General features: G+C 49.0%; 1 protein-coding gene across 1 annotated transcript in view; it reads left to right on the top strand.

The window, feature by feature from the left end:
- Positions 1-8,417, top strand: part of tjap1 (tight junction associated protein 1 (peripheral)) — a gene marked incomplete at its 5' end in the record, with an annotated part of 21,840 nt that extends 13,423 nt beyond the window's left edge. Inside the window, 5 exon segments of the mRNA XM_046065253.1 lie at positions 367-433; positions 3,790-3,897; positions 4,756-4,839; positions 6,222-6,914; positions 7,000-8,417. Of these exon segments, the coding sequence (XP_045921209.1) occupies positions 367-433; positions 3,790-3,897; positions 4,756-4,839; positions 6,222-6,914; positions 7,000-7,677 (1,630 nt within the window). The 3' untranslated portion in view covers positions 7,678-8,417.
- Positions 8,418-11,415: the final 2,998 nt, after the last annotated feature.

The raw sequence follows: 11,415 nt of genomic DNA, 5'->3' as shown, positions 1-11,415 counted from the left end.
CTCTCTGTCTCGCTCTCTGTCTCTCTCGCTCTCTCGCTCTCTCGCTCTCGCGCTCTCTGTCTCTCTCGCTCTCGCTCTCGCGCTCTCTGTCTCTCTCGCTCTCTCTCTCTCTCTCTCGCTCTGTCTCTCTCGCTCTCTCTCTCTCTCTCTCGCTCTGTCTCTCTCTCTCTCGCTCTGTCTCTCTCGCTCTCTCTCTCTGTCTCTCGCTCTGTCTCTCGCTCTCTCTCGCTCTCTCTCTCGCTCTCTCTCGCTCTCTCTCTCGCTCTCTCGCTCTGTGTCTCTCGCTCTCTCTCTCGCTCTCTCGCTCTGTGTCTCTCGCTCTCTCTCTCGCTCTCTCGCTCTGTCTCTCTCTCTCTCTCTCTGCAGACTCCAGAACAGCTACACGGCGTCTCAGAGAGCCAATCAGGATCTGGAGGAGAAGCTTCACGCTCTGGTAACCTCTTTCCTCTTTGGCCCGACCTTTGACCTTTAACCTCAGCACGTTACACGCTGATCACTCCTCACGTGATTATAGACGAGTTTGTTAGTTTACATAACTTCATTTCATCAGTGTTGCCACATTTAAGTTGTTGTTGTCATCAGGAACCATCCTCCTTCTAACGAACCTTCTTTCCCAGCTGTGCTCGTGTCACGTGACACTGTTTGATTTATGTTTACGTGTGTGTGGCTCATTGATCACACGCTTGTCAATAACTGATCGATTATTAAATGAAAACCCACTCTGAGGCCGTGTATTGATTAACTGTGGAAAAGTGGAGTTGACGGACAGGAGGACGGTTGCCATGGGCAACACAGCAGGAGGTCACACTGTCGGTTAACAGTAAAAACAAGCAAAGAAGAAAGTGTGTGTGTGTTCTAACTGAAATACAGCCGACTCATTAATTTATTTTGAGTAGAGTAGATTTAATTGAAACGTTCAGACAGGAAGCAGGTGCAGAAATTTTCCTTTTCATAATAAGTTTTGACAGTGTCAGATTTTCAAAGTAAAACTGTCGTTCAGGTTTGATGATGAAATGCTTTTCAACACAGACCGAACTTCCTGTTTGTCTGACTGCCTTCTTCTTCTTCTTCTTCTCTCTCTTCTGTCTTTTCTCACGCTGCTCTCTGACGGATTGACTCATCTTCATCACCTTCGTCATCTTCATCATCTTCATCTTCATCAGGCTGCCGTCAGTCAAACTTGGGTTCATGCAGTTGCGTTTCATTTCATTCTCCTCCTCCTCCTCAGTTTTCTTCTTCTCTGGTGTCTTTTTCTGTCTGAAGGTGTTTGAACACCAAGTCCTGACTTCCTGTTCGAACTTCCGATGTCACACGATGTAAACAGTCAGCTGAGGAGACGCTGCTGTCAGTGTTTTTGTTTCTAACTGAACTTTTCTCATGATTTAACTTCCTCAGTCACAGGAAGTGGAACGTTTGAGTATTTTATTTTTGTCATTCAAGACGTGTTCACTGATTTGTAATCGTCTCTCTGTGAGCGCTGCGTTTTGTAATCAGACTACAGAACTTTGGACTTGGTGTGAAAACTCCGTCTCATCCCAGCTAATGTGCTCGTAGATAAAACAGTGTTCAGAGGTTTAAAGTGACGAACGGCAGCCGATCGCTGCTCTCTGACAGATCAGCAGGCCTGAGCTACGCTAACATCGGCTAAAGCCAGATTTATACTTCTGCGTGGAGTCTGTGGCGTAGCTGCGTAGCCTACATGTCGCGGCGATGCAGACTCCGAGCCCACAGGAAGTGATCCGTGCGGTGTATAAATTGTTTTTTTAGCGCAAGCAGGCAAGCGAGAGTTTGAACAGTGAAGCCGACCAAAGAGTGTAGGGCTCCATGTAGGCTGAAAAATGGCGTCATGACCCTGAGACATCCCGTCGCACATGAGAGATGCAACAGTGTTGTTTAGATAAGACCTATTCGTAGGTCAGTGACGGTGGCGTTTGGCAGGTGAGCCCTGTAGGAGTCCTGATCCGAGTCAGACGCACTGAGCCGCTTCCTGTTGGTGCAGCTGCCAGAGTTAAGGTGTGTTCACATACAACGTTTTATTGCTGGACAACTGCTGAGTGTTCACACACGAATAAACACAACCCGCGATCACTTCAGCTGGATGAACCCAAAGTATAAACCTTGCTGTGATTTAATTCCAGTAAACGGATTAGACTGATGCTGAAATAACGACAATAAGATGCCGATTTGTTTAATTCATGCTTTGTCAGGTCTGTCAGCAGGACGACAACTTTTAAAATGTTTGTTTTCTGATTGGAGTTCGGCTCGATCAGGGCTATGCTAACCTGTTCACAGTAAACGACAGCTGGAACAAAGTTAAGACACATGTTTTCTGAACTCACCAGGTAGTTCAACCTCCTCGCTTTCTTTTCTTCAAGTAATGTCCAGTTTTAATATAAATATGAAGGCCAGCAGAGCTCTGGGTGAACACAGACGCTAACAGCGACAGTGGAACCGGATGTGAACGGAAGCTTCTGAGAAGCTCCAGTGAAGATAAATCAAGTTGTAATCCCCAAAACTAAAGTGAAAAGCTAATTTAATAAAAGCAGTTAACTCTGAGCTCCTCCCGCGAGCAGACGGCGTAGCTGTCGGCAGAATCCAGACCGACTACGGGGGTTTATTTGTCCAAAAACTGCAGCGCTGCTCCCGACTTTCTCCTTCCCCGTAGTTTAGCAGCTCTTCGTCGGCCAGCGGCGTTTAAATCCCCCGCTCTGAAGCTGTCGTGACGTCGGGACAATCTCACCGCTGATAGGCTATCGCAACACAGCAAATTTCTCGCTCAAGTTAAAAAATTTGCATGCGTATAATGAAACTGTGCGAAACGCAGGATTCACTTTCAGTGTGAACGCAGAGTGTTCCTGCCGTCTTATGCCAAGCAGCGCTGGAGCAGGAAGTGTCCATGTAGTCGTACTCCGATAACGTTTGGAGAGTCTAGAAGAGCTGCACGATTATTCATTTACACCCTTTCAAGTTAGCGTAAGGCTAAACAGGAAGTCAGCCAGTGGAGCACAGAAACGCCACCGCGAGTTAGTGTTTTGGCGGCGTAATCGCAGAGCGACACAGACACCGACACACAAGTGTAATTCTCATGACGCCGTAGACTCGACGCAGAAGTATAAATCAGGACTCCGCACTGAGGGCTAGCCCTGTTAGCTGTTAGCCTCCCAGCTACCTGATGTTGTGTCATAAATATAAAAATGTTTGACGGATAATTCAAACTACTTTTTCCACCGTTAGACTCAGGGATGTGGTCACAGAGCTGCACGTGTGCAGTAGACGAGTCATTAACCGCAGAACTTCCTGATCTGTCGGAGAGGAAACGGCGAGTGACGACGCTAACTGAAACCTTCACATGATGCTAGCTAGCTTAGCTCGTATTAGCTGTTTGTTTTTTGTTTTTTTTCAGCGCTCTGGAAGAAAGTTGCTACAAACATTTCAGCTTCGATCAAGATCTTATCGGATCTTATTGATCAGCAACCGCACCGCCGCTTTCCCATAATGCATCTGCTGGTAGTTAATGCAGCATTCAAATGATCTGGGAAAACCTTCTGACCGGGTGTCCTGGGCGGACTTTAGTTTGTGGTCGGCGTGATAAAACGAGTCTTCACTGAAACTTTATAAAATGGCGTCTAAGCAGTTTGAACACGTGTGAATAATTGTTTGTGTTTTGAAGTTTATTCCCACATGATCTGAATGTGGTAGCTGAAGCCCCGCCTCCTGCCACCTCCTGATTGGCCGTCTCGTCTGCGATTGGCGGTTTGATGATCTAACGTGTCACTCCTCCTCCCACAGCTACGGAAGGTGGAGAGGGACAAAAAGACGATGGACCAGGAGATCGTGGAGCTCACCAACAAACTGCTGGACGCCAAGAACACCGTGGACCGTCTGGAGGAGCTCAACGTGAGTCCCCGCCCCCTTTCTGTAAACCGGTTTATCTGTGAGAGATGAAGTGCATCCTGGGAGTCGTAGTTGACTTTTCCTCTGCAGCTTGAATGTGGACAGGCTGCAGAGACCTGGCGGCTGCGTGCTGTGCGTCCCCGGCTGCCCTGTATTGATCAGTTTAGGCTCAGGGCGCCCACAGCTGATCACGTTCTGTTAGATCACGTTTTGGATTGATGTCCATTTACTTTGACGTCTTTATGAAAAGCAGCTGTTTGTCCCTCAGATTGAGTTTCTAACACGTGTCTGTCGGGCAGCGACTCTCCTCTTCGACTTAGAAAGGAAATGGGCTGTTGGTTGGACAAAAACAACAGTTTGAAGACGCCACTTTGGGCTCTTAACGATTAGATTAGCCGCTAGTCAAAATAATTGTTAGTTGCCGCCATAATCAGAGTTTGACCCATTCGTTCTAAACATCTGGCCTCCATTCAGATTACTGCACATTGACATTGAAAGTCCGGTTTCTGTCCCACCGCGCCCCCCCGACCACCTCAGTCTTTACTGTTGGATATCTTACCTTTAGCGTTGAAAAACGACCCCTCAGGGCGTTTGAACTATGACGCCAACGGGTCTTGACCATGCCTCCATATGTGACGACGTGGGATTCATCCCGACAGCGGTCAAAGAATCAAATGCTCTGACACAGAAACACAAACTCGTGGATCCGTAACGATCACGCGGTCATTCGAGGACTCGGGAACAGATGGATGGATGATTGTATGTGATCGGTTTCGCTTCAGCTCTCTCATCCTGTGTGGAACGTGAATAAATACAGCTCACGCTCTGATTGGCTGACTGTGTCTCTCTGTGTGTCTGCAGGAGCGCTACAGGCAGGACTGTAACTTGGCCGTTCAGCTGCTCAAGTGCAACAAGTCGCATTTCAGGAACCACAAGTTTGCTGACGTAAGTACCTCAAGTTTGTTCTAACGTCGGTTCTGTTGTAAACTGTGCGGGCGGCACACAAGCCGCCTGTCCGGAACATCTGTCCAGAATCTAATGACGTTTATTCAAAATAAATATCAGAAACGTGTCTAATCAATATTTTATTCACTCATCCTGATGATAATGACGATAGTTAAAACTTTAAATGTTCCTGACATGGATTTATTTCAGGATTGAGTGACGCTGTGTGATCTGATGTTTCTGCATCAGTGTGGAGCAAAGAAACGACTCAGCCACAGATCGTCCGTTAGTTTCAGCCGTTAAGTAAACCGGAAATATGAAACGGCCGAACGTTAGATGACGCACCGAGTTACGTTACCATGACAGCAGCGGGGCAGAAATGACTGTATTAGAAAATACAGTTTACCGGCCGACGTGTCCTGATAACGTGGCGTGCTCGTGGGGAGAAAGTAAACGGGACGTGGCGGTGCTGCCGTCAGAGCTCCGGGATACTTTCGCTTCACGTGTTCGTGCTGCTTCCTGTGTTCGTGGTCGAACAGCTGCAGCTTGTCCGGGGGAATCGCGCTAACACCAGATGCAGCGACGCTTCGACGCACGTAATGCGAGTCAAGCGTGTGTTGATGGCGTTGTGCTGAACTACATCAGCGCTCCGAATATAACGCAGTCCAACGGCGTCACTGTGTGCAGCTCACGTGCTGCTGCGGTGTCGACGTTAGCTGTCGTAGCAGGAGAGCTGCGAGCATGTTAGCTTCATGTTAGCTTCTCCGCTGTAGCCACAGTTTGCTAACCTAAAGGCCAATTCATACTTCTGCTGTAGACGGCGGCGTGCCGTGGTGAGCGTTTATAATTGTGCATCGGTGTCAGCGTCGCCAAAACGCTAGTTGGCCGTGAGGTTTCCAAGTCCCACGGTGTTGTTTCTTCTTCGTTGGTGTAGGCTGCTACAAACGAAGCAGCAGTTACTGTTACCGCAGAAAGGAGAGAAGGCGTCGGAGGAGATGGCGAGAACGACCCTTTGACCTGTTGAGGCAGAAGGACGGGGTCTATGCCGACGCAACACGTAGATATATTTTCTTGCATGTTGAACTGACGGCGTTTAACCAGGGAGGCAAACGGCCGACACAGAAAATATTCAGTGTAGAAGAAGCAGCCGAACATCGAAAACGGGATCCATAAAAACGCTGACGCTCGTAGATGCACGTCTGAATTTACCTCCAGCGGAGTGTGTGTGTGTGTGTGTGTGTGTGTGTGTGTTCTGGTTCTGCTGAGGCCATCGATGGTTCCATTAGTTCCATTAGAGTTTATAGAGACTCAGCTGTTTCAACCCGTCACCTCTGATCCGACCCACTTCCTGGAAACACTCTAACACTCTGTGTGTGTTGCAGCTGCCGTACGAGCTTCAGGACATGCTGAACAAACACATGAAGAGCAGCCTGCCGGAGAGAGGCCCCGCCCCCGGCTCCCAGGACCCGGACACGCTCAGTTTGACTCCCGCCGACGTCGTGCCGACCTCCGTCATCGCCCGCGTCCTGGAGAAACCCGAGCCCCTGGTCCTCAACTCCGCCCAGTCCAGCAGCAGCTGCAGCCGCCCCGTCGCAGAGGACGTCTTCGTGCACGTGGACATGACGGGCCCCGCGGGGGCCGAAGGCCGCGGCCGGGAGAACGGCGGCGGTCAGGAGGCGGCGCAGCAGAACGGTTCCTGCCGCAGTCAGAGCAGTCTGGACGGGCAGTCGGGGAGCGAGGAGGCGGGCAGCGCTCCGTCCTTTGAGAAGCTGAACCCATACCCGCCGCCGCCGCCCCCCCACCCGCTCTACCCCGGCCGCAAAGTCATCGAGTTCTCGTCAGACGACAAAGTGAAGATCCCAAAAAACTCCCCGCTGCCCAACTGCACCTACGCCACGCGGCAGGCCATCTCTCTGAGCCTCGTCCAGAGCGATGACGAGCGGATGGCCCCTGGCAGCCCCGCCCCCTCATCCTCCTCCGGCGGGGGCGTCCACCATCACACGCCACCATCCCAGCGGGACGCCGCCAGCGAGCCGCTGTCCAGTCAGTCCAGCCCGTTCAGCAGCCCGCCACAGGTAAGACCGCCGCAGGTTCAGGTATATTCAGTTTACTGATCATGACTCATGTAGCCTCTAACGATGCCCCGCCCCCTCCCCGCAGGCGCCCAGCGTGCTGGCGAGCTCCGGGAGCTCGGAGGAGGACCTGCTGGCCAGCTGGCAGCGGATGTTTGTGGAGAAGATGGCGCCGTCCACTGAAGGCTCCGTGGTTCACCGCACGTCATTCAGCAGCCAGACGGCTCAAGAGCTGCAGAGGAGGAGGCCGCCGCCGGGGGGCGGGGCTTCATCCTCCACCGACCGCCACAGAGCGGCGTATTCAGATGGCGAGGAGGGTTCGTCGGCACGGAGCTGGACGCCGAGCCGCGGATCCAGCCTCGACACCGACACAGACACCGAGCTGCGGCCCGGCAAGAGGGGCCGTTGCGGCGACGGCGGCTCCGTGGAGGAGGGCGAGAGGCTGCTGATGAACCTGGAGGATGATGGCGGCAGCGGGGACACGGCGGTCACCTTGGCAACCAGCCCAGCTGACAGCCGCAGGAAGGAGCTGGGGGGGGAGGGGGAGGAGGAGGAGGAGGAGGAGGAGAGCTCGGCCGAGGAGAGAGACGTCCTCCCCCACGACCTGCCCGTCATCTCGCCCCGCCTCCTGGACTTCGACCCCGCCCTCGCCGCCGCCGCCGCCCCGCAGCGGCCTCAGAAGAGCCCGAAGAGGATGGGCGTGCACCACCTGCACCGCAAAGACAGCCTGACCCGAGCCCAGGAGCAAGGCACGCTGCTGGACTGACGCTCGCTCTCCGCAGCCTGAGCACGCCTCGCTCGCCCCACACTGTGCTCCCTCAGCTGACCCGGCTGTCACAGAGGTCAGAGGTCACGGCCATCCAGGATATAGCCATACTCTACCGTATGCTGCCGAGCTCGCCGCCCGACCCGTGTGTTTGTGTGTGTGTGTGTGTCAGACCGATCAGTTGTGATATCGATCAGTGATTTAAAGTGTTAAAAAATTAAAACAGTATTTTTAAAGATTAACTAGAATCAGAAAACAATTCTCTTAATTTTGTTTAAATTTAATCAAACACGTAGAGGTCGCCATTCTTCTTCTGAAAGCAGAACGAGGCAGGAAACTCAGTAAGATTAAAGGTTGATGAAACAGTTGAATGAAGATTAAAGTTTTTTTAAAACACTAAAAAAATAACAGAGTTTGGTTGCTGGTCATGTAGCGTCCAGCACGTGAACGGCTGATTAAACGACGATACGTTGATTATTGGAAAATTAAGTTCTGAATAATCAGTCAAAATATAATAATGATCGGTGTGTGTGTGTGTGTGTGTGTGTATGTGTGTGTGGGGTCAGAGTACAAAACTGGAAACTTTACGGACGTCTTTGCCTTGTTTCCTGACCGGGAGCTTTTATTTTGAAGAGAACACACACTCAGACTCTCAGTGCCTATCACACTTCCTCTCTCTCTCTCTCTGTCTCTGTCTCTCTCTCTCTCTCTGTCTCTGTCTCTCTCTCTCTCGGTCTCTCTCTCTCTCTCTCTCTCTCTCTCTCTCTCTCTCTCTCTCTCTCTCGGTCTTTCTCTCTCGGTCTCTCTCGGTCTCTCTCTCTCTGTGTCTCGGTCTCTCTTTCTCTCTCTCTCTCGGTCTCTCTTTCTCTCTCTCTCTCGGTCTCTCTTTCTCTCTCTCTCTCGGTCTCTCTTTCTCTCTCTCTCTCGGTCTCTCTCTCTCGGTCTCTCTCTCTCTCTCTCTCTCGGTCTCTCTCTCTCGGTCTCTCTCTGGAAGGTTGCGAGTATGACGCCGGGCCTACTTGAAGGTCAGACTTTTATTTTCTCGTCTTATATTAATCATTGATTTCCTGTCGTGGCGTGTTCAGATTGGTCTGTCGGGACATCACGGACCATCTCACCTGACTGGGGGGCGGAGCTTCTCCCACCTGGAATGTAACCATCAAGTTGTTATTTTGTCGTTATCACCTTTTTGTTTTTCTTCGTTATGAAATCTGAAGTATTGATCCATTATTATTAAGAGATTTGTGTCTGTTTGGATTTGAGTTGTTGTTGTTGTTTTTTTGTTTTTTTTTGATCAGTTGTTTGTTTTTTTTGTTCAGATCACGTGCTACGGAAGCCTGTTAGTGCCAGAAACAGAAGTCATCAATAAGATGAAAGAATAAATCTTTCACTTACTGAGGATCAATAATAAGAAAAAGCTGAGTAAGGATTAATTGCTAGCGGCTAACGACTGTTTAACAGCGCTAGAAATCAAGTCAAAAGGATGCTTTAGTGTTGATCACACATCAAAAAGTGTAAATGCAAACAGGAAATATAGATGACGATTGAATTCTAACCAGATGGTAAAAAGGTGTACGTGAGCTTTGGTCGTATCAGGTGTGAAGTTACTGCTAATTCAAGCTAATAATTATTAATTATAATTATTGATCTGTTTTATGTTTCTGGCGCCTCCGAGCTTCCGTACATTACCTTTCAGTTTGTTGTTCTGAGGTCGGTGTCGCTGATTGAATGTTGCCTTCCTCACCGCTCTCTGATTGTGACTCTCACCGAGGACCAATGATCACTGATTGATTGACTGCAGGAGTCTTAACAGAGTTTGACTTAATGAATTTAAAACCTGAACACTAAATAGTTTTTTTTTTTTTTCTTTTTTTGTGAGACGCCGACAGTTTGTTTCCTCAGCGGCGTCCATGTTGTCACAGGAAGTGATGGAGTATTGATCAGCACTGAACTGAAGTGTTCGAACTCTGTGTTAAAGCTTCAGTGCGCTGAAGATATAATTATTGATCAGCCTTTAAAAGCCGAGAGCGGCCGTGGTATTGATGATTTCTTTAGTCCCGTTTTTTTTTTTATCACGAATGATCTCGTTATAGATCAAGACGGCGCACCAATCACAGACTAGCTTCATGACCATGTGGTGTGCTATGGTCACTGCTGGTCGAGTATTGATCAAAGTGCATGATGGGACACAGACGTGTTGGCAGAACGGGCTGGTCACAGGTTTAATCCCTGCGTTAGTCCGCCGTCAAGCTGGATGTCGTGTGGGTCAGAGCAAATAAAACTAGGCTAGCAGGGTCTACCTGCTTACAGTCTTTGTGCTAAGCTAGGCTTAATATGTTCTGGCATAAAACTAGTTACCTACAACAAACTTTTTTGCTTTGGATAATGCTATGCTAACAGCTAACATTAGTTCGCTTTAGCAGGCGTTTGTAACCATTCACAGCTAATAACATCAGCTAGCTACATGCACTAAAGTTAACATAGGATACGCTAGCTGTTTGTAGCTACCGTAACATCAGCTGTCTGCTAACAGCTAGCATGGTTTCTTATGTAATTAACCCTAAAGGACCGTAGCAGCATGTCTGCGTGTATTAGCCTGTTAAATGGTTGAAACGTGCAGGAGTTATTGTCTGTTAGCTACAGGAACCTCTGCGTGATTTAGCCTGTTAACTACAGAAACATCTGCATGTTTTAGTCATTTAGCTAAAAGGTTAAATGTGCAGTAGTTATTGTCTGTTAGCTACAGGAACATCTGTGTGTTTTAGCCTGTTAGCTACAGGAAGCCCTGCGTGTGTTAGCCTGTTAGCTAAAAGGTTAAACGTGCAGTAGTTATTGTCTGTTAGCTACAGGAACATCTGTGTGTTTTAGCCTGTTAGCTACAGGAAGCCCTGCGTGTGTTAGCCTGTTAGCTAAAAGGTTAAACGTGCAGTAGTTATTGTCTGTTACCGACAGGAACCTCGGCGTGATTTAGCCTGTTAACTACAGAAACATCTGCATGTTTTAATCATTTACCTTAAAAGGTTAAAACGTGCAGGAGTTATTGTCTGTTAGCTACAGGAAGCCCTGCGTGTGTTAGCCTGTTAGCTAAAAGGTTAAACGTCCAGTAGTTATTGTCTGTTAGCTACAGGCTAAAACACGCAGGAGTTGCTGTGGGAGCCGGCCGGCCGTAAATAAAACATGTACAAACATGTTCAGGCCTTTAACAGCCGTTTCTTGGTCTCTGAGCTGCTGAAATATTTAAAAACTATTTTCTTCTGTGTGACGGCTGCAGGATGAGGAACACTGGAAAATCCCACACACACTTGAACACAGAAACGCACCATCCTCTCCTCCTCTTTCTCCTCCTTTTATCCTGCTGATTTCTTTCGTCCTAGGCTGTAATTATTAGCAGAACGAGCGGCGGCCGTTAAATTATTAAGGTTTTATTACCGTCAGAAATGGGTCGCTAATACTTCAGAGTGCGCACAGGGTGGAAATGTAAGTGTTTAATATTTCATACGAGCCATCAGATGTTCAGGAGACGCGAGGAGAGAGCAGGAAGTTGGAAATGAGAGAGTGTGTGTTGTAGAGTGATGCACTCTGGGTATAAATAGATTTTACATCTGGACTCGTGCAACTTTAATGATTCTTCTTCATGAATATAATCGGAGACGTCGACCGGCCGCCTCGTCTCAGCCAAGGTCACCTCCTCCCTACTCATCTTTCTTGCTCCTGCCCGTTCTCTTCTCCTCTTTTACA

Source organism: Micropterus dolomieu, linkage group LG12, assembly GCF_021292245.1.
Source record: "Micropterus dolomieu isolate WLL.071019.BEF.003 ecotype Adirondacks linkage group LG12, ASM2129224v1, whole genome shotgun sequence".
NCBI classification, from domain to species: Eukaryota; Metazoa; Chordata; class Actinopteri; order Centrarchiformes; family Centrarchidae; genus Micropterus; species Micropterus dolomieu.
This window is presented reverse-complemented; position numbering and strand designations above follow the sequence as displayed.